At 32.5% G+C, this 25,062-nt stretch overlaps 1 protein-coding gene across 2 annotated transcripts in view; it reads right to left on the minus strand.

Moving 5' to 3' along the window:
- The window catches only part of LOC127739067 (uncharacterized), a 120,951-nt gene that overhangs the window by 38,674 nt on the left and 57,215 nt on the right, over nucleotides 1-25,062 (minus strand). The window contains exons 1-3 of one of the 2 annotated variants that reach the window (XM_052250640.1): nucleotides 6,520-6,745; nucleotides 2,399-2,520; nucleotides 1,592-1,746 (exon numbers count right to left, since the gene is read on the minus strand). In XM_052250640.1, the coding sequence (XP_052106600.1) occupies nucleotides 1,592-1,746; nucleotides 2,399-2,520; nucleotides 6,520-6,565 (323 nt within the window). In that variant the 5' untranslated portion in view covers nucleotides 6,566-6,745. Of the gene's footprint in view, nucleotides 1-1,591; nucleotides 1,747-2,398; nucleotides 2,521-6,519; nucleotides 6,746-25,062 lie in introns of those variants that run through there. The other variant, XM_052250641.1, reaches the window with a different exon arrangement.

The raw sequence follows: 25,062 nt of genomic DNA on the forward strand, positions 1-25,062 counted from the left end.
CATCATTCATTTGGATATATGGAAGATAATAACTTTTTGATATTTAAGTTCACAGTTTTTTACAAGAATTGAAATTTGTAGAATCTCGCTTTATTAAATTTAAAAGATACAAAACTGGTAAAGTGATAAGTAGAGGTACAGTAATCATATATAAAAACAAGAACAGGACAAAGAAACAAGTTATAGCCAATAAGGTATTTTTACAGAAACAATAAGAATAAGCAACAGTTAACCCCGAATATCTGAAAATAGCATTAGGGTAATCAGTTATTGATCCTTTAGATGCACCCACGTGTTGAGCGTTTAAACAACACAAACAGTAATGACAGTCGTAGTCATGTAGCATTCAACAAATAAGCTGAAATTTAGATGTTTTTGGTAGTCTGAATTTGTTATGGTCATAATAGACATTATAGAAGTAACCGCATTCGTTAAGATCAAAGGATAAAATAAAGAAAAAACTGTTAATCATGGATAAATTTCTAGAAAGTACTGTTTCAGGAACATCTACAGTGGTACACCTATGTCTCTTATGATGTACATCTAGAAACAGGATCATGCCGATTTATACTATACGGTTTTCAGATTTTTCGTGGAATTTTCGTCCTGAAATTTGTACAGCTGCTTCCTCTCCTGTGATTATTCAGTATCTATATCAAGGTTTTCGTTGATATTCTTGTGAAACGGTCAATTTGTATCTACATTCAAGAAACAATAAACCGATGTTTACGCAAAGGATTTCTAAAGCTTATTGAAAAACTTTTTACAGCAATATTGAAGATAACTTTGATACTTTATTGAGGTTTACTCAACTTTTATTGTGAATTAGATGCGTAAGTTTAAGTACAGTTCAAAGTTTATTGCAATGTTATAAGATATAAAGAATATATATAGTTGCTGTATATTAAAAAAATAAAAACATTTTTTTTATACTGAAGGTGATTAAGATTGGATCTGGATAACAAATATGACGATTTCAGTTGGGCCATTTCTCAGCAGAAATATATCCACTGTCCCACCGTACGGCGTTTGCGTATTTTCACTGATTCACTTCGCCTGTTCATATTTAGATTTATAATTGTTCTAACGCAAAAACTCTCTAGCTGGGTAGTAAAAAGTACGATTGAAATCTACACTGCTCAAGTTTTGCGGTCGTCAACACGAACTTGACTAAAACGATGTGTCTCTATCTATTATCACAAAATACATGCTTTCGTGATCTGTAAATTGCTGATTGTGTCTATTTTCTATAATGACATTTTGTATGATAGGTTTTACAGGCAGTTGATGCATGAATAGTTGATGCGAACTGAATCTGTTTCCCTCCTTATCGTAATTAAACGAAATACATGCTACCAATGTTCTACGTGGGTATGAATCTTTTCTTTGTTTTTATAGCACAGCTACCTTGGAAATATTTGTTTGTCTCCTTCGTGTACTGTAATCGGAGCTTGAAATGATGATAACCTTTTTATATACTTGACAAGATATTTTTTACCTGCTATTATGTAAAATATTCGTTGTTTTGATTATCTTATTCAGAATTAACCACCCCAACTGAACATTATGGAATTATGCGTAAGTACAATACCTTAGTTTCAGTGTTGAAGAGGTTGATTCCATTATAAATACGTGTTGAAAGCCTTCGTTTACGATGTTCTGTGTTTTTATGTTTCCATGAAGCCACTGAACTGTCTTCACTTCTAATTTTTCCATTGCTAAATCTGAAATATCTGCGTTGAATTCCTAAATGTATAACATATTTAAGTAAATTATTACTGTGAACAACCTCATATCTCAATAATGGATTATTCTTTATCAAAATTCTAAAAACAAAAGATTGATTAGCACTTAATCTCTGCTTTTAGTAAATAAAATTCCCTCAAATTTAGGTTTATATATTCAAATAGGATTTACTATATTTGAACATCGATTAACTACTGTGATCTCGTTTGTGCCACACAAATTAAATGTGATTATTTACGGTTAAACTTTGATAAAAACATTCTAAAACCATATTACCCTTTTGGACACCTGAGATCACCAGTTTTTGGTGGGATTCGTGTTGCTCAGTATCTAGTGTTCTATGTTGTGTTACGTGTACTGTTGTTTTTCTGCTGGTCTTCTTTTCAGCCATGGCGTTGTTCATTTTATTTTCTACTTATGAGTTTGAATGTCCCTTTGATATCTTTCGCCTCTCTTGTACAGTTTCTATCTTCAATCTCTAATATCCCTTTTCGACAAAAGTCGATAAAAAAGGTAAAAACGTCTTACTAAACGTACGAATACATAATTTACAAAGCATATCTTACCTTTATTGTTTATTGCCATATAAATCAGACCCAATAAGGAACGTTTCTTTTGTTTTATTCATGTAAGATTTATTATCATTTATTACCTCAAATGAGCTTTCTCTTGTTTTATTCTTTGAACTGGAAGTATGCTTTTCATCTTGATCATTATCCTGAATACAGTTGTAGTTTTCACTCTCTGTAGAACTTGGTGTGCCCGTGTGTTTGCCTAAATTAAAGAGATAATAATGTTATGTTTTTGTTTTATTTTCCGGATCGAATGAACGCAATATTGCCGTGGTAAAGAGATAGAGGAGTATTTACGAAACAATGTTTTGAAATGTATGTTTAACTAATCCATGATATGACTAATTTTAACCCAAAGATGTATAACTTCTTTAAAACGTAAGCAGCTATATGACAAAAAAGGTACCAAGAAGATAAGTCAAATCTATCTAAGTCAACTCAGACGAAGATCTTTATTTCCAAACAGATTTCATATTATATTCAGTTAATAATAAAAGGTAAGGAAACTTTTGTCAAAAGGTTTATAAAATGATTTTTGGGGTTTGCAACTAACACCAGATCCCTTTCATGAGTTATCTTAAGTTTCGACATCACAAAGCAATATGAAGGAAGCTGGGGCCGGTTTCACGAAGCTATCCTAAGACATGTCATAAGATATATCTTTGGACATGTCTTATAATCCATTACTATTCTTAATTTTATTATTTGGATAATCTTAGCTAAGATATCCTTAACCTGTCGCAAGTTCCAATCATTTTTCTTTTAAATATTTATGGAAAAATTTATGTAAATGTAGTACGTGTTTCCCTTAAATTACTAAACGTATTGATTAATATTCCATAATAAGATAACTAAAATTAATATAAAACATTAGTGTAATTTATATAAATAATCTATTAATAATGCACCAATATACATATAAAAATTTAAATACAAATTCAATTGTCACTGTATCGGTTATAATAAGGTTAAAGGATAAAAGCGTGCATTCTTGCTATAAATACAGCGAATGTTCATTGTTGATAATCCGTCAAACTATAAAGATTTAGTTACCAGCAGAAAAAGGAGATTAGATAATTAAATAATTATTAGATAATTTGCAAAATTAATATAAAAAATAAGTGTAATTTTAATACATAAACTTATGACTATCCTCAGACCATCATAATACATCTCTCGTGTAGTCCTAACTTTATGACCAACTTTAAGAGATGTCCTAAGTTAGGACCACTTTGTGAAACCCACTTAGGACTGAGATATGTCGTAAGACCATCCTAAGACATGTCTTAGTCCCAAGACAGCTTCGTGAAACAGGCCCCTAATCTATGGAAGAAACTTTTGTAATTAAAATAGTATTTTTCACTTATCCAACGATCCAAACAGTTGTTTTAGACTTGAATACAGAACTGAATATAATTAACCGTACTAATTATACAGCACCAGATGCGCATTTCGACAATTAATTTCTCCTCAATGATTCTCTAAGTCAAAATATTCGAGGATCCAAAACAGACCTTGAACAGATTGTAAAACCTAAAATTACAAATTGAAAAAGCCAAAGTCAAGCCATGACAAGGAATAAGTGCCAAGCTTGAGGGAGATACACTTCTTTATTGAAAACAATATCGAACTTTTATGCAACAACATTTCAATACAAAATATTTGTTATACCAGTACCGAAGTACTGGCTATTGGGCTGGTGATACCATCGGAACTAGCAGTCTACCAGGAATCTACCCAGTAGTGGTATTATTTTTCAGTGAAGTAAGAGGCCAAAATATCTGAAAATACAATATCAATACAAACGTTGAGGATCTTATAAAACCAAACAGGACCTAAAATACACCTAAACCCATATAAGACATCAGAGATATGCATGAGGAGATACATTACTTTATTTGAAATGATTCCCAAAGTTTGTAACACAAATTTCATTAAGAAAAATCCAATTTAATGGTAGTACCGAAATACTGGCTAATTGGATGGTGTTAACCTTCAAAACTTACTATGCACCAGTAGAGGTATCGACACAGTGGTAGAAGTAATATTGACTGAACCAATTTTAATAGACGAAAAACAATGACAGTTTTTTTTTCATTAAGTTCTGTTCGAAGTAAAAGAAGAAATACATTATAGATAACAGACACATATCTCCGAGTCTTCTTTAAATATTTCGAAATTATTTACCATAGCAACTGAGATCATAGTGAATGAATTTTCAATATTACTAACTGAAATGCATATTTACCTATTTGATAATCTATATTGTTCATATATTTTAAATATGATGAATTCAAAAGTCTTTATTTATATAAGATTATTATTATATATATTTATATTTTTATAATCGTTTGTATTAATTGGATGGATCCACTTACAACTTTTGTATGCATACTTTTCTAGACAAGCATTCCAAAATGACCTTAATCACTTTCTACAGCATATACAGATCGATCGAAGTTTCAAGATGAGGTTTTCCCTGTTGCTACAGTACATGATAGAACTATAATAATTGATATATTCATTTGTCATACGCTTTTGACCGCTGAAATAAGGCATTTGACCTAGTTTGCTTTTTCAAATCCGGTAGTTCGATGAGTTTTGTTAATCAACCCGATTCCTCAGGAACGAAAAGACAGAAACAACCACAAAACACTACGTAGAAAACTGAAGACTGAGCATTAAGAAACCAACCAAAAACTGGGGTTGATCTCAGGTACTCCGGCACGGTGGGCAAATCCTTCTCTACTAGGCATACTCGTCAGGTTAATTATGATAAGTACATAGTCTCATATGGGGATAACATAATCGAGGAACATACAAGGGGGTTGTTGTCTGTAAAACTTTCGAAGGGAGGATTTCAACTTAACACTTGGAATCCTTGGTCCAATAGCTTTTATTTACGCAGCAATCCTCCATCAAGGACACTATGATGTGATAAGCTCTTGTTTATCGTATAAACAGTGGGATATATATTCCATATGCAGGCGCTGCTGAAATATTGCTACATGTGCATAGAAATGGAAAGTTCACAACTTGAAAGCTAGAATCAACCTTTTGTCCTAAACTGACAGTTGATAACAACATCAATTGTATCTGCCATATTTCACATATATGGTTCAAAGGCATTGTTTTGTTTGCATCCTATCCATAGAAAAAATCTTACATTGTAGTCCACCTTTTCGTTAACATTTTGCAGATAAAAAATTTTATAACCTGATAAAACGCACTAAATCTTTTATAATTCAGATTAATCTAGTATATATCCTGTGTGTATGCTATAGTCTGTGCAAATTGATCTTATTCTTATCAGATGATATAGGTAAAGCCCAATTTGGAAGACTGGAGTAAAACTTGCATTGTATTTAGATTGTGTCAAAAACGTTTACAACAAAAATGTGAGATAGAATGTTTCCCTTGTCGATTTCCATTTGAAAAAAAAATATGTCTGCTTAAAGAAAGTATTTAGAAATTACTTTTTTATCAAATAAATAACACTGAAAAGCTGTTTAAAAAAAAGAGTTATTTGTGAAATATAAATATGCAACTTGTTTTCGGCATGACAATTGTATGATCAATATGATTTTAAAGTTCTCGTAATGACGAGAAAATGCTAAAACATGAAGCAAATCAATAATTCTCCTGTAGAAATACCTCTTGGCACCATTAAAGTTCACTCTCTTTTTAGGAAGTCTCTATGTCGAGGTAATCTATTGTCATTTATACTTTTGTAACTGACTGTTTGAGGAAACAAAAAAAAGACAGTAATTTTTTAAGTTGAAAACCATCCGGCATGTTACGACAAATACTTTTCATGCTCATTTGTTTTGTGAACTTTCCATTGAAATTCAGTCATTTGGTTTTGATAAAAAATGTATATATATTGTACGCCCTTTTTAAGATATTGCAAAGTCCTAGTTTTATTGTTTAAAAAACCTAACCTAACAATCATTCGGGTTGAATATTAATTTCCATTAGGTAATCAAGATACTCTGAATGATTCCCTGAAAGTTTCGTTGAAATCAATATACTTTTAAAGGAGAAGTTACGGATACAAAGTCTTGACGTTCGTACTAACGATGAGACACCAAATACTTCAGTAAGCGTAGTGCGGATGTGAACTATACTTCGTCTCTTTACTTACAATATTGTAAATATAGATCATATTTCGTCATTATACTGATGATTTAACTATACTTACCACTTTCGACGGAAATTACCTCCTTTTCTTCAATTCCATTGTTCATATCTTCAACTCTGAATTTGCTTATCTTCACTGTCGATTGAAACTTAAAACGTGTAAATTGCTAATATTTTTTTCTTTATTGATCAATGAACAATGAACAGCATACATCATATCCTTTTGTTCAACTCAACGCACACTTGACATATTTTAATGTTACCACACTTTCGTCGTTTGCCTTTTAATGTCATAATAAATCATTATTTACATCCGTGAATGTACATAAGGGATAAAGTTACGATACTGTTGTCAGGTCATTAAAGATTGCATATTTTGGCGTTAATATTGATTCACTTATAGGGTCTTTGCATCGGCACTAAACACATTTATCTTAAAACCAGTTGTTGGCATGACACGGGTTATGTTCTTCTCATATATGTTATGATGGTATGATACTAAACCCCTAACGGGAAGGATTGTGCCTGATATTCATATGATGAAGACATAATCTTTCAATCAGTTTAATTGAAGTCTGGAGCTGGCATGTCAGTTAACTGCTAGTAGTCTGTTGTTATTTATGTATTATTGTCATTTTGTTTATTTTCTTTGGTTACATCTTCTGACATCAGACTCGGACTTCTCTTGAACTGAATTTTAATGTGCGTATTGTTATGCGTTTACTTTTCTACATTGGCTAGAGGTATAGGGGAAGGGTTGAGATCTCATAAACATGTTTAACCCCGCCGCATTTTCGCGCCTGTCCCATGTCAGGAGCCTCTAGCCTTTGTTAGTCTTGTATTATTTTTGATTTTAGTTTCTTGTGTACAATTTGGAGTTTAGTATGGCGTTCATTATCACTGAACTAGTATATATATTTGTTTAGGGGCCAGCTGAAGGACGCCTCCGGGTGCGGGAATTTCTCGCTGCATTGAAGACCTGTTGGTGACCTTCTGCTGTTGTCTGTTTTATGGTCGGGTTGTTGTCTCTTTGACACATTCCCCATTTCCATTCTCAATTTTATGTTAGTGAAATACATGCGCAGTGCCATATAAACAGAGCTAGGAAGTTTGTTAAAATTTTGTGTTTTCATTAATATAGAATAACTTTGATGAATATTTCTTGTGGTGTTAAAATCCAAATTGGGAGTTGTATATGGCATGGTATTGGTTGCAAAAATTTGATATTTTTCATTTATATGCAATATTTTTAATTTAATTGGTATATTTCTTCATTTAAATGCAACATTTTTTTATTTGAATGGTATTTTTTTTCATTTAAATGCAATATTTTTTATTCAAATGGTATAATTTGTCATTCAAATGCAATATTTTTTATTAAGATGGTATATTTTTTTCATTTAAATGCAATATCTTTTATTCAAATGGTATAATTTGTCATTCAAATGCAATATTTTTTATTCAATTGGTATAGTAGATTTTTTATTTATATGCAATATTTGCATTATGGGTAATTTTTTGACGTCACAAGGTCAAATTTGCAAAAACGTTTGTGATTGGTCGGTAATTGTTTGGATTTCTCGCCTTTCTTTCTAAACATGAGAGACCAAGAATTAAAAAAAAAACGCGTCGGAATATCGCCCCTCTAACTAAATTTGGCGTTCGTGCTGTTAATGCCATTAATGGCCAGGTCGAGCAAAAAATGCGAGTCACAAGTAACAATAATTTTTAAAATTTGACAAGTAATAATAATTAATTTGACACACAACCTGTTCATGGATAGAAACAGTAGCCTGAGTGCATGGCAAAAATGCATCCAATGAAAACCCTTTCTGAAGAAACTCCCTTACAGTCTACACATTGAAGTAAAAAAAAAATACATAGCAACAATAGTCCTATGACATAGGACGTACACTGTATAAGGCGTGAACTTCATATTTTGGACTATCTATAATATGTGCACTCATGTCATATGCCGCAAATCATTTTACATTTAGGATTCGTTGCTGAGCATTTTTTACTGTTCCCATCTCCGAATCCCTTAAATAGATTTTTTTCAAGCCCCATAGTAGTTCAATGATTACTATATGTCTTTGCATAAATAAGTATGCAGGGCATATTTCAAAACAAATTTTTTCTTCAGGGTTTTTAAATGATTTACTTTTCAATGCTGCATTGGGAAAGGGGGGAGGGGGGTTATACAAGTTTATTTTGTGACACAGTATATAATATAATTAGATACAAATCTCTTATGATTTGTAATTTTGTATCCAACAAATTATAGAATTGTACGTTTAGCTATTATCTAGACCCGTACAAAATGTATATGATAAGATACATTTAACAGGGGCGGATCCAGAACCTCTGTGTCTAGGGAGTGGGGGAGGGGGTTCAGATTAAGATATTTGTATAGAGATGTATATATGCGAGTATTGGCAGTAATGGTTATGGTGTGTGTGTGAGGGGAAGGGGGGGGAGGGGTTCAGATCAAAGATCGTTTCTATAATTCTATATCTTTTAGATTTTACCATTTCACTCTTTTCTTTATCCTTTGATCTCTATTATATTTGTCTTAAACATGCGTGAAATATTTGCCACTGGACATAAGGTAACCAAAAAACAATCAACGTATTATTTATATTTCATCATTTTTTTATTATCTTATCTATAGGTTTGCTCCAGCCTCTTATCTATTTTTTGCACATTATTCTCTCTATGTAAACCCAATTCCTGTCCTGATAAATGGTGACTCATGCATAGCATCATATGCGGTTATTAAAACAAGAAACATATTCATATTATAATAATTTACTGTATGCTTGGACTTATAGATAGATGTCATTAGTCCCAGATCATGTAATAAAGTAGGTCTTATAAACATACAATAGCATTTTAATGATGATTATATATGTATACATATATATATGTATATATATTTAACAATGCCATTTTTTTGGAAAAAAAGGTAGGGGCAAGGCGTTTTTAAAACCTATTAATAGGGCGCGTTTGTATGTTCTTCGGTAGTGAGCCAGAAGAAGTCCATTTCTGTTTTTTACATCGAAATGACCGTGAGGGCATTCCGATGTATTGCTATCGCCTAGATTTGCACACATAACTTTCGTTTTGGGTTTGTAACCGATCTATAAACATGATAAATACGCGGAAATTAACTAGTGCAAACTAACATTCCTTATCGTTTGTTATAAATACATCTCTTCAATGAATACTGATAAAAATATTTTTGTTTAGAACATAAACTAATAATATGAAAATATTTTGTCGTTAGATATATATATATATTATATATAAGTAAAAAATCATTAATAATATCTATGCACACGTACCTAAAAATTGTGTTAAAGCATACGGAAGAATATTTCAAGAACGTTTTTGCGACAATCCCGGCAAGGACCGGTAACTCTGTAATTGTTTTTACGGGAAAATATGAATGCCTACTCATATCCAATCTTTTAGAAAAATCGAATTTTTACAGAAGAGTGTCCACCATGCACTTGCACTGCACTATTATGAGGAAAGTTGAATAGAATAATATACAAATGGATGAAAATTATATATACATGTAACTGTTATATTAATATAATATATAACAAAAAACCAGTGTATACTGATTTGTATCACCACAATATAATAGTTATAACTGCTCGGTTGAATTTCATGTCATTTATTCATCATCCACACACGAACTTGTCTCAGAAAAAAATATATCTCTGTACATTTACCTCAGTTTCAGGTATAGAGATGTGATCTTTTTCTGTGACAAGTGCTTTTGACCATCCACAAGAACTTGCAGTCATCCGATGTTCAGTACTTCAGTACTTTGATTTGCATTGGGAAGATGTTCTAGCTCTCTTCCACCTCTTCTTTTTTGATAGGTTGTTTAGACGGCAGAGGCACATAACAAACATGGCGTCGTTTAGTCTTAATGACGTTAATAAATTTATGAATGCTGATATATTAGAATGTGAGCTGTGTTATAAACGTTTTTCTGGTATGCCAGCCGTAGTAGGATATCCCTATAGGACGATAAGCTGGATAGATATAAGAACTACACGAATAATAACAGTTAAGGGACGATTATTTGATATTCTAGGGAAGGGATTTTGATTGATTGGTGTTTAACACTACTTTCAACACTATTGGGCTATTCCGTGGTGGTCAGTTTAATTTATAGATGAAGGATGGGGAAGGGAAGAGAGGGCATTATTATTCATTTTAATCTGTCGCTAATCATGCCTATTTTCAGCTCTTTTACCAGGCAACCATGTTCATATATTAAATCCTTCTGTCCCCCACCCCAACAAATAAATAAATATCAAATGGTTTTCCTCTTATTTAACACAAGTTTAAATTAATTGATTGTTTGTTGCTTTTTAACGCTCAGTGACAAATATTTCATGCTTGTTCAGGAAAACACGAGTTTAGAGGTTATGTATATAATATAAAAACGAAGTGATGGGATATGATTGCTAATAAGGTAACTATCCACCGGATTTCAAATATGAAGTGGATGTAAGCAATTATAGACAATCGTAAGGCCTTCAACAATGACAAAAACCTATTACTGTAAAGTCGTCTATAAAAGGCCCGACATGAAAAGTGTGAACAATTCAAACGAAAAACTAACGGCCTAATTATACATAACAAAACAATTTACAAAATATCAAATATGAGTCGAGACATGAACCAACAACAACAACTTAACTACAGGCTCCTGACCTGGGACAGGCAAATAAAGAAGATGGCAGGGTTTATAGAAAAACGAAGATGTGGTATGATTGCAAATGAGACAACTCTCCAAATTACACAGAAATCAACAGCTATAATTCACCGTACAGCCTTCGACAATAAGCAAAGCCTACACCGCATAGTCAGCTATAAAAGGCCCCGAAATCACAAATGTAAAACAATTCAAACGAGAAAACTAACGGCCGAATTAATGTACAATAAAATGAACGAAACACAAATATTTATAACACAGCAACAAACGGCAACCACTGAATTACAGGCTCCTGACTTGGGACAAGCACATACATACAGAATGTGGCGGGGTTAAACATATTAGCGGGATCCCAATCCTCCCCCTAACCTGGGACAGTAGTGTAACAGTACAACAACATGTTTGTGAGCACTCAACCCATCCCGAAGCTTGGACAGTGGTGTAACATTCCAATAAAAGAACAACATGCACTTATCAGTTGCAATTAGATTAACTCAAAAGATCGGTACGAAACACACAAAAAAACTAACATTAAGACAATAGACACAAAGCACCGACATAAGAGTATTTGCAATTACTGGAAGTTTGCTGAAAGCTAATTACAACTAGTACTGAAATAAATCTTGTTCTCGCAGACTGAAATATCAATCAGTACACAACGCGTGGCAAAGGATTTCTTAAAAAAAGAAAACAATCTAAGAAACGTCTGGTTTACGTTGTATACAGATATAAGAAGATGTGGTATGAGTGCCAATGAGACAAATTTCCATCCAAGTCATAATTTGTAAATGTAAACCATTTTATAGGTCAAAGTACGGTTTTCAATACGTAGTCTTTGCTCACACCGAACAACAAGATATAAAGGGCCCCAAAAAATGACTAGTGTAAAACCATTCAAACGGGAAAACCAACGGTGTCTAATCTATTCCAAAAAAACGTTATACTTCCATATAGATCCATAAATAATGAAAGTTTTTGAAAAGTTGTGGTCAGAACGTTTTGACCATAGAAATTTTGCAATAGAAATAATAGTTAGGACCAGAAGATTTTAACAGTCAGTGCAGAACTAGCACGAACGCCAGATTTAGTTAGATATTCTGACGCGTTTTTTAATTCTTGGTCACTCATGTTTAGAAAGAAAGGGGAGAAATCCAAACAATTACCGACCAATCACAAACGTTGTTGCAAATTTGACCTTATGACGTCAAAGAATTTCCCATAATGCAATTATTGCATATAAATAAAAAAACTACTATACCAATTGAATAAAAAATATTGCATTTGAATGACAAATTATACCGTTTGAATAAAAAATATTGCATTTAAATGAAAAAATATACCATACAAATAAAAAATATTGCATTTGAATGACAAATTATACCATTTGAATAAAAAATATTGCATTTAAATGAAAAAATATACCATTCAAATAAAAAAATATTGCATTTAAATGAAGAAATATACCAATTAAATTAACAATATTGCATTTAAATGAAAAATATCAAATACCATGCCATAGTTGTATCCTGTAGATATGCATTGTAATGTCATCATAAGGAGAACATTTTCTTTGTATCTGAATAAACTTTTAAAATAATATTGGTATCATGTTGTCCGCTTTTTATCTTCTTATAGTTGATGTGTTTTCCTCGGTTTTAGTTTGTAACCCGAGGCCTGTTTCTCGAAACTGACCTAGGATTTGTCCTAAGACCTCTCTTAGAAATAAATTATGATAATGTTAGGACCGACTCACGCCATGTCTTAGGATGTCCTAACCACTGTCCTAAGTGTTAGCGTAACGAAAAATAGGAATTTATAAATTTTTAATGTTTAAGAATGCTTTGAATTTATCAGTTGTAAATAATTACAAGATTACAAATTAAAATTATTATTAGTATTATCATAAAGAAAATAAACAATATTTATCTAAATAAATGTACATTCAAACTTTATGAAACAAAAACACAAAATGAAAAACACAAAAATGTAACGTGGTATATAATATTTGAAAAAAAAATGTTTGTAAACAGCAGTAACAGTGAAAACTAATATAAGACAATCGCAAACAATCTGCATATATTTTTGATTGAGTTTAATTCTTAGTGTCACGGTTTTATACTTTACAGAGTTCAAAGGCAAATCTCTTGCATCTTTCATTAAAAATAAGGAATATATGAATTATTTCATTACGGATCATATGCGCTTGGTTAATGGTCCCCCATTTTCTAAACTTTTTTCAAGTAAATTTTCTTTAATATTTTAACCTATGTACATTTATCTTATGTGTTTTATATATATACAATGCCCCTTTATTCTTATTTTCAACGTGGAAAGTATGAATAGAGGGGTGTCATACATATACTACTGTTTTTATATTTTGGATAAGAGCAAGAACACGTTAAATAAGTGAAAATAGAAAAATGGGGATCAATATATAAGAGGCAATCGTATTTATTTACAAATTAACCATCATAAAATATATCCTAAAGTTAGGACCATCCTGAGACCATATTAAGGTGCCCTAAAGTGAGGACGGTTCCTACGACTTTTCCTAAGTTATGATATGCATGGTAAACCTTCTTAGGACTAAGATACGTCCTAAGATGATCTTAGGACATGTCTTTGTCCGAAGAGCGCTTCGATAAAAAGGCCCCCGGATGATTCATTTTTCCTTAATCCATTTATGATTATTGAACAGCGGTATACTACTGTTACCATATTTGATAAAATTTGTTTTAAACTTTTTTAGCAAATTCAGTAAAATCTCATAAATTGATTTCATTGTCATTTTTTAAATGACGAAAAAGTAAGTCATAATTGATACACGAGATTAGTAATTTTTTTCTCTATTAGATTCTATAATACATTTGTTTTAGTATAAGAAAACATATATACTGGCCTGGACATTAACAATATAAATCCATGAAAAAAAGTATAAGCATTACAATCATATCGTATGCAAATATTTACGTGTTATGCAAAAAAGCGACTATAGAAGTAAAAATTATGAATAACCATGAGTGTGTGTTGTTGACAACCAGTGGCATAGCATGAACTCAATTTCTAGTGATGAAAACTTTTTGATACTTGGGAGTCAAACCCTGACACAATTCAAAGATCTGGAAAGGAAATGGACGGTTATGGCATGTTGTTGTTTGTCCTATACATCAAGGAACAACTTTTTCTTGCATATTCAAGACTACAAAAATTAACCATATTCAATAGTATAGGTTCTACAGATAGTTGAGCGGCGCAGAGGACAATTTTAGAAATTTAAATTACCTAAATACTTCATGGCATTTTAATAGCTCATTGGAAAGCTGAAATCGTGTACTTTTTGAAAATATGTGTCGTAAATATAAAAGCTGGTCGTACTAGATGGTTTTTTTTCAATATTTGCAAATGACGTCATAACAACGTTTCATTTAATTTTCTGAAGGAAACACGTATAATAAAACTTTTTGAAACCTATTGAATAACAGTAACAGAATATCTTGATATTTGACCTCGGACAAATAGCATTTCTGGAATACTTTAGAATATAAGTTTTTTTAAAGAGTATCCGAAATGCATTGTTGATAATTCAAACAAAATTTACAGTCATGTTAAATTTCGTGTAAGTTTTCCATGATTCGACATGTCACTGAGTTTTCTTAAAATGAATTTCAACTGTCTCAATAAATGATAGCTTTTCAGATGATGCCAGTTACTGCAATGAGTGAAGCGTGTTATATAACAAATATAAAACGTGAGACTTGACCGTTTCCATACAAAATGAAACGTTGTAAAAACAAAATAAAGTTACTAAATATATCAAAAAAACTATTTTCATGATAATTCATCTGTGTACATCAGCTATGTCGGATGATATGGCCTGGATATTGTTGCAACTACCTTCATTTTGACAAAAGCACAAATCAGTGCAAGGGAGACCCTGCTCCTTGCAAACACATGCTTCCTAGCGTGATTTTTCTCCTTATACGAACAAATAAGATCTTGTAGGATGTCTGATGCCATTTGTCCCTCAAGGAAAACTGGCTCTAGCTTGTCATTTTGCACAATTTTCCAACCAAAGGCACATGTTGAGCCATAATTTGGGTTGGCCAAATTTGTCGCCACCAAAAATTTGCTTTGCCACATAGCACATAGTACGTGTTGTTAAAATATTGATTCACATACCGGAAGCTTTATAAGACTTTTATCCTTATTTATAGTCAACTGATGTCACAGCAAATTTAGATTGTTGTACGATTTCTTAAATTCGTATGTTGAGTCGTATAAAGCAGTAACAAACACCAAAACAGCAACTACAGCACTATCAAACTCATCCTGCGCTAAGGCTACAAGATTAATGTAGCGGCTCGGTTTCGTCCTGAGGAGGTTGAATACTGACTTTTTACCGATGCCAAAAAAAACAACTTAAAGTAGAATCACACCCACTCAAGGCTTGAACGAACGGCAGAATACCGGTGACAACTGGGCTAAAAGACGAAACAATGACGTGAACTAGTATTAATCGTTAGTTATCCTTCAGGCTGCCAATTCTGCATTGACGTTATTAGCGGCCTTAACAGCATCTCCAATAGAAATATCGCTAGCAAATACAATGCTAGATTAACCTTGTCCTTGTTGAGCAGAGAACACAATGGCAGTGCTTGTCAAGTTTAGCCTTAAGGTAAGAGGAATTACTAATTTTATCTGGTAAAAAAACTGGTACATTGTCAAAATTGATGACATTAAAAGAGACTTTTTGTCACGAATAAGATCTCTGTCTATAGTTTTAACTTCTCTTTCAAACGCCAAATCATACGCCAAATTATACGCATACTTATCAGTGGATTTTGGTCTATATGTCAAGTAAGTTGTCAAACATGCCGCATTATAAACTGCATTATTGAACAATTTTTCTTGCTCTAATTGATAAATCATTTCAGCGTCGATTGCTCTAACAGCAGCATCTTTTAGATTGGCTAATCTTTCATTAGATGCAATGGTATTTAATGTTATCACCTTTTTATGAGATATATACTTTGATGTATTTAGAGGATGACCTTTATTTTCAGACAGCAAAGAATGTGATAAAAAGGGCTTTGTACCTGGTGTTTCTTTTTCAGCTGAAGAATGTGCTACTGATTTCAATTTCTGCTTTCTTGTGCAGCTTTCATTACACGACTTATAATATCTAATTACGGTTGATCTAGTTCCTGTTTCATTACAGAATTCATTTAAAAAACGAACAAATCATCACGTCTCTTTGCTGCAGCATTTATCAGACATTTTGACGTCCAGATTCTGTTGATTGATTAATATTTCATCAACACCAGAATCGCAGATAATGCATTTGTCAACACCAACCACAACTCGCCTTTTTTTGGGCATCGGGCGGAACCAGTTTTAATGAGACAGTGAAATTATCCATTTACTACAATACAAAACAAATCAAACACACCTGAAAACCAATCGAACCATACAATGATATTTACTTTCTCGGATAAATTCAACACAAACGAATAAACCACAATACCAAACACCATAAAAAAATCACAAGGCTTTGGAAAAATTAAAAAATGAACAAGAAATCAGCTTGATAATGACTACAAATGACCTTTGCTTAATCGCCTAATGTGGGCCTATAACTATAACTCACAACAGTGTCGGTTAATGAGTGACAAATATCCGGACTCGAAATTCTGATCAAAAGCAGATATTTAGTCAAATATTTATGTTCTTACGAATTAACTTGAAAAAGTAAATCGGGTCGATTGAAGTATCATACGGAGGTTTTACTGATGTTCCTTTAAAACACACCTATACTGCACGTGCAAATAATGCTTGGTAAAAACGATGATTTATCGGTGCTTTTGTTTACCATTTTGAGATGCATTGTGCTTTACGTGTAGGACTACGTAAAAATGCCCTTATAGTGTATTAGGTTCAAGAGTATTGTATTTACCAATTTCGTTCACAAATTATTTTAAGAAGGTGTCTTTTATGAGATTTGTCTACCGAATCAGCAGTGGGCTATTCGTTACAAGTTGGGTAACGCCAGTTAAGGCTGTTTTTAACGTCATTTGTACCACATTTGATATTTACGACAAACATTTTTCTGAAGCTGAATAATCAATATACAATTTAAGACATTAAAATTCCATGAGGTATTTAGGTAATTTAAACTCGTTAACTAAGCGACTTTTTCAACATTCGCCGCTTCACTAAGAGTGTGTCGATCAGTAGCTGATCCCAAATTTCGACAAAACAGTCGGTCTCTAGGGGAATGCCAAATGTCTTTTGAAAATCAAATCTACTAAATGTAAACAAAAATGAAGCATCATGTCAGTTTTACAGTTCTGATTTTTTGGTTGAACCACTTTTGTTACAAGGTTTACATTGTCCGTTTATAAAACAAGAAGTCTATATCTACCATGGTTATTTCAAAAACATGATTAATTATAAGATTTTCAAAAGTTGATTAATGACAGCTGGCTTAAAGAATAGAGAATTCAAATGTCACTCTCAACTCTATTCTTTGGAACACACGTTTCATACTTTATCTTCTCTATATTAGTTGTTAAACAAATTGGTGAGGCAGTTGCATCATTGTCCCGACGGAAGCTACGCCCTTGACAACGATATTTTTTGTCATCCGTAATTCCTTCCTTTATTGTAGCAAACGTGACCAGGAGAGTAATCAACTTTTCCTCCACTATTGCTATACGTTGTTTTATTCTGTGCATTCTTTACATTTCTTCTTATTAAGTTGTCGTGGGTATTCAAGTGACAAATCATCTTTCCGAGATCATTGTTAAACACCATTATTAAAATTAAAAAATTTTGTACGAATCAATATAATAAAAGCTACTTGACGTCCAGATTCTGTTGATTGATTAATATTTCATCAACACCAGAATCGCAGATAATGCATTTGTCAACACCAACCACAACTCGCCTTTTTTTCGGCATCGGGCGGAAACAGTTTTAATGAGACAGTGAAATTATCCATTTACTACAATACAAATCAAATCAGACACACCTGAAAACCAAACGAACCATACAATGATATTCACTTTCTCGGTTAAATTCAACACAAACGAATAAACCACAATACCAAACACCAAAAAAAAATCACAAGGCTTTGGAAATTATAAAATGAACAAGAAATCAGCTTGATAATTACTACAAATGACCTTTGCTTTATTGCCTAATGTGGGCCTATAATTAGAACTCACAACAGTGTCGGTTAATGAGTGACAAATATCCGGACTCGAAATTCTGATAAAAAGCAGATATTTAGTCAAATATTTATGTTCTTACGAATTAACTTGAAAAAGTAAATCAGGTCGATTGAAGTATTATAAGGCGGCTTTACTGTTGTACCTTTAAAACACACCTATACTGCACGTGAAAATAATGCTAGGGAAAAACGATGATTTATCGGTGCTTTTGTTTACAATTTTGATATGCATTGTGCTTTACGTGTAGGACTACGTAAAATGCCCTTATAGAGTATTAGGTTCAAGAGTATTGTATTTACCAATTTCGTTCACAAATTATTTTTAGAAGGTGTTTTTATGAGATTTGTCTACCGAATCAGCAGTGGGCTATTCGTTACAAGTTGGGTAACGTCAGTTAAGGCTGTTTTTAATGTCAGTTGTACCACATTTGATATTTACGACAAACATTTTTCTGAAGCTGAATAATCAATATACAATTTAAGACATTAAAATTCCATGAGGTATTTAGGTAATTTAAACTCGTTAACTAAGCGACTTTTTCAACATTCGCCGCTTCACTAAGAGTGTGTCGATCAGTAGCTGATCCCAAATTTCGACAAAACAGTCGGTCTCTAGGGGAATGCCAAATGTCTTTTGAAAATCAAATCTACTAAATGTAAACAAAAATGAAGCATCATGTCAGTTTTACAGTTCTGATTTTTTGGTTGAACCACTTTTGTTACAAGGTTTACATTGTCCGTTTATAAAACAAGAAGTCTATATCTACCATGGTTATTTCAAAAACATGATTAATTATAAGATTTTCAAAAGTTGATTAATGACAGCTGGCTTAGAGAATAGAGAATTCAAATGTCACTCTCAACTCTATTCTTTGTAACACACGTTTCATACTTTATCTTCTCTATATTAGTTGTTAAACAAATTGGTGAGGCAGTTGCATCATTGTCCCGACGGAAGCTACGCCCTTGACAACGATATTTTTTGTCATCCGTAATTCCTTCCTTTATTGTAGCAAACGTGACCAGGAGAGTAATCAACTTTTCCTCCACTATTGCTATACGTTGTTTTATTCTGTGCATTCTTTACATTTCTTCTTATTAAGTTGTCGTGGGTATTCAAGTGACAAATCATCTTTCCGAGATCATTGTTAAACACCATTATTAAAATTAAAAAATTTTGTACGAATCAATATAATAAAAGCTACTTGACGTCCAGATTCTGTTGATTGATTAATATTTCATCAACACCAGAATCGCAGATAATGCATTTGTCAACACCAACCACAACTCGCCTTTTTTTCGGCATCGGGCGGAAACAGTTTTAATGAGACAGTGAAATTATCCATTTACTACAATACAAATCAAATCAGACACACCTGAAAACCAAACGAACCATACAATGATATTTACTTTCTCGGTTAAATTCAACACAAACGAATAAACCACAATACCAAACACCAAAAAAAAATCACAAGGCTTTGGAAATTATAAAATGAACAAGAAATCAGCTTGATAATTACTACAAATGACCTTTGCTTTATTGCCTAATGTGGGCCTATAATTAGAACTCACAACAGTGTCGGTTAATGAGTGACAAATATCCGGACTCGAAATTCTGATAAAAAGCAGATATTTAGTCAAATATTTATGTTCTTACGAATTAACTTGAAAAAGTAAATCAGGTCGATTGAAGTATTATAAGGCGGCTTTACTGTTGTACCTTTAAAACACACCTATACTGCACGTGAAAATAATGCTAGGGAAAAACGATGATTTATCGGTGCTTTTGTTTACAATTTTGATATGCATTGTGCTTTACGTGTAGGACTACGTAAAATGCCCTTATAGAGTATTAGGTTCAAGAGTATTGTATTTACCAATTTCGTTCACAAATTATTTTTAGAAGGTGTTTTTATGAGATTTGTCTACCGAATCAGCAGTGGGCTATTCGTTACAAGTTGGGTAACGTCAGTTAAGGCTGTTTTTAATGTCAGTTGTACCACATTTGATATTTACGACAAACATTTTTCTGAAGCTGAATAATCAATATACAATTTAAGACATTAAAATTCCATGAGGTATTTAGGTAATTTAAACTCGTTAACTAAGCGACTTTTTCAACATTCGCCGCTTCACTAAGAGTGTGTCGATCAGTAGCTGATCCCAAATTTCGACAAAACAGTCGGTCTCTAGGGGAATACCAAGTGTCTTTTGAAAATCAAATCTACTAAATGTAAACAAAAATGAAGCATCATGTCAGTTTTAGAGTTCTGATTTTTTTGGTTGAACCACTTTTGTTACAAGGTTTACATTGTCCGTTTATAAAACAAGAAGTCTATATCTACCATGGTTATTTCAAAAAAATGATTAATTATAAGATTTTCAAAAGTTGATTAATGACAGCTGGCTTAAAGAATAGAGAATTCAAATGTCACTCTCAACTCTATTCTTTGGAACACACGTTTCATACTTTATCTTCTCTATATTAGTTGTTAAACAAATTGGTGAGGCAGTTGCATCATTGTCCCGACGGAAGCTACGCCCTTGACAACGATATTTTTTGTCATCCGTAATTCCTTCCTTTATTGTAGCAAACGTGACCAGGAGAGTAATCAACTTTTCCTCCACTGCTGCCATACGTTGTTTTATTCTGTGCATTCTTTACATTTCTTCTTATTAAGTTGTCGTGGGTATTCAACTGACAAATCATCTTTCCGAGATCATTGTTAAACACCATTATTAAAATTAAAAATTGTTTGTACGAATCAATATAATGAAAGCTACTTGAATTGACGTCCAGATTCTGTTGATTGATTAATATTTCATTAACACCAGAATCGCAGATAATGCATTTGTCAACACCAACCACAACTCGCCTTTTTTCGGCATCGGGCGGAAACAGTTTTAATGAGACAGTGAAATTATCCATTTACTACAATACAAAACAAATCAAACACACCTGAAAACCAAACGAACCATACAATGATATTTACTTTCTCGGTTTAATTCAACACAAACGAATAAACCACAATACCAAACACCATAAAAAAAATCACAAGGCTTTGGAAATTATAAAATGAACAAGAAATCAGCTTGATAATGACTACAAATGATCTTTGCTTAATCGCCTAATGTGGGCCTATAACTATAACTCACAACAGTGTCGGTTAATGAGTGACAAATATCCGGACTCGAAATTCTGATCAAAAGCAGATATTTAGTCAAATATTTATGTTCTTACGAATTAACTTGAAAAATTAAATCGGGTCGATCGAAGTATTATAAGGCGGCTTTACTGTTGTACCTTTAAAACACACCTATACTGCACGTGCAAATAATGCTAGGTAAAAACCGATGATTTATCGGTGCTTTTGTTTACCATTTTGAGATGCATTGTGCTTTACGTGTAGGACTACGTAAAAATGCCCTTATAGTGTATTAGGTTCAAGAGTATTGTATTTACCAATTTCGTTCACAAATTTTTTTTAGAAGGTGTTTTTTTATGAGATTTGTCTACCGAATAAGCAGTGGGCTATTTGTTACATGTTGGGTAACGTCAGTTAAAGCTGTTTTTAACGTCATTTGTACCACATTTGATATTTATGACCAACATTTTTCTGAAGCTGAATAATCAATATACAATTTAAGACATTAAAATTCCATGAGGTATTAAGGTAATTTAAACTCGATAACTAAGCGACTTTTATAACATTCGCCGCTTCACTAAGAGTGTGTCGATCAGTAGCTGATCCCAAATTTCGACAAAACAGTCGGTCTCTAGGGGAATGCCAAGTGTCTTTTGAAAACCAAATCTACTAAATGTAAACAAACATGAAGCATCATGTCAGTTTTAGAGTTCTGATTTTTTTGGTTGAACCACTTTTGTTACAAGGTTTACATTGTCCGTTTATAAAACAAGAAGTCTATATCTACCATGGTTATTTCAAAAAAATGATTAATTATAAGATTTTCAAAAGTTGATTAATGACAGCTGGCTTAAAGAATAGAGAATTCAAATGTCACTCTCAACTCTATTCTTTGGAACACACGTTTCATACTTTATCTTCTCTATATTAGTTGTTAAACAAATTGGTGAGGCAGTTGCATCATTGTCCCGACGGAAGCTACGCCCTTGACAACGATATTTTTTGTCATCCGTAATTCCTTCCTTTATTGTAGCAAACGTGACCAGGAGAGTAAACAACTTTTCCTCGACTACTGTCATACTTTGTTTTATTCTGTGCATTCTTTACATTTCTTCTTATTAAGTTGTCGTGGGTATTCAACTGAAAAATCATCTTTCCGAGATCATTGTTAAACACCATTATTAAAATTACAAAATTTTTGTACGAATCAATATAATGAAAGCTACTTATGACACCAGAAGTCGTATTATTTGTACATCGGATGTGGTCAATTATCACCCTTATTTTGTAGCAAAAGTAGGAAGAAACTATATGTTTTTCGAATCAGTTTTTTATGGGTTCATTTTTTTTTATCGGATACATTTTTCGTAGATTTCTTGGGTATAGGTAAATCACGAATTAGAATAGTTCACGAAGTATAAATTTCTACACACTTGTACGTAGACTTTGGCAAAACCAAGAAATTAAAGAATCAATTGAAATAGATATTTTTCTTCTTTCCTCGAAAATTGGTATCAACGAAAAAAGATTATGAATCCACAGTATGAAAAACTATTATGTGAGACCGGAAAAGATGTATTCCATATGAAGTACCCCATTACCTCCTTATATCAAAGGTAAATGCATACATGACATAGAAACCATATATTTTCGAATCAGCGAAAAGAAAGCTTTTTTAAATTTTCTTATGTAAGACATATCTAGTAGTTTCAGATAGAATATGACCCGATTTTATTATATATACAAAGCAAGATGTATATACTTACTAACATTGCTTATGTTTTCAATAAATTCAAACATAACTTCATATGTATTGCTATACAGTTATGAACAATTTCTGGTCGATGTTGTATTTTGGCATTGCACCAAATCATGTTTTTTTTCAGGCTGTTTACAACGTCTTCACTCAACCCCATTGGAGGTGTACTGACTGTATATTAAAGTCTGGTTAACTATGATTCATTTGTAAGTTGTATTGAGCTTTCAACTTTAGCGTTTAGTAACTACACATCTCTTAGCTCGATGCTTTGTTTGTTCTGTCTTTTCCTTTATTTGCTTTTGTGATTCATGTCAATCAGATGAATCAAGTTCTTCCACAATGGTTTTTACCATTTGTTAAGAGGTTGTATCACTGGCCTTTGGCAAGGGGAAGGCTATGCACTGAAAAAAGTTCAACCCAACACATAGTCTGTATGTGCCTGTCCCAAGTCGTGAATCTCTAAAATATTAGTGGTTGCATGCAATATTCGATTTTGGTTTATTTCTGAATCATGAATCAGTTTATTTGTTTGTTTTTTCCATTATCTGAAGGTTGAACAGACTAAATTGTCCAAAGAACCAAGTTGTACCAATAGAACGGTCAAAGTTATCGGTCAATATATCTCTTCATATCTATCAAATAATGAATGAGCCATTATCTGCAGGACGGCCCGAATTGTCTCTCTAAAAAACAGACTGACATGTTATAGTATGTGACTTGTCTCTATAGACAGTATGGTTTGTCTTTTTTATAGACGGCCCGAATTTATCTTGATATAGTTAATCAATGGTTGAAAGAGTTACTAGAGAATAAATATCTGAATGAACGGGATAAATGATTCTCAAACTGTTAGTGTGATGACTAAGATAAATTACTTGATAAAACGTATAATTTTTGACAGTTTTTATGTACTTTCTGTTTTTTTAATATCCATTAAAGTTCAGTATTATTTATTATACTTTTTATTTCATGAAAAATAAATACAAATATGCATTTTCACTAAATTGACGGTGGTGCCATCAATAAGAAGACATAATTTAATAGCATTCAACACTCTGCACTAATAAACCTTTTGTATATGAAAATAATCACATATTTTGGATTTTATAGACCAAAGCTGAATCAAAGGACTCCGTATCCCCATCACCACTTAAATCATAGGACACCATCATCAGTCCCGATTCTTTGTTTATTGATTCCATTGTGTTCGGATAGTATTGAACTACTTCGTTTAAACTACCACGATACTGTGGTTACTAGAAGAAAATATATAAATGAATTCATTCTTGTCTAATGTTAGTCCCATCGCTCCATCAATCTCACTGTAAGATTGTACAACACATGTCATTCAAATTTATTAAGGTACTCTTCTCATCACTGCTGACGACCATCATGTTATCATCAACTCCTACTCCATCACAGTTATGAGACAGTCTAACTATTTTGATAATTCTATTCTTTTCTACATCAACCAGTGCGATCTTTTTAGCTATCCCTAATGCTACCGCCACTATATGTGTTAACAAAAAACAGACATCCAATGGAATATCTCTGAATGTAACTATTTTTCTCACATAGCAGACGTTGTTACTGAACAGTAGTAGCTGCGTATTATCAAGTATTATGAATGTACCATCAGGTAATACTACACAGGCCTTTATGAGTAAAGGAAATATACTAACTGGAATTGTCATTGCATACATCCAAAATGGCTTTATTTGTTCAACATC

The sequence above is a fragment of the Mytilus californianus genome, unplaced genomic scaffold (genome assembly GCF_021869535.1).
Source record: "Mytilus californianus isolate M0D057914Y unplaced genomic scaffold, xbMytCali1.0.p SCAF_4, whole genome shotgun sequence".
In the NCBI taxonomy this organism is placed as follows: Eukaryota; Metazoa; Mollusca; class Bivalvia; order Mytilida; family Mytilidae; genus Mytilus; species Mytilus californianus.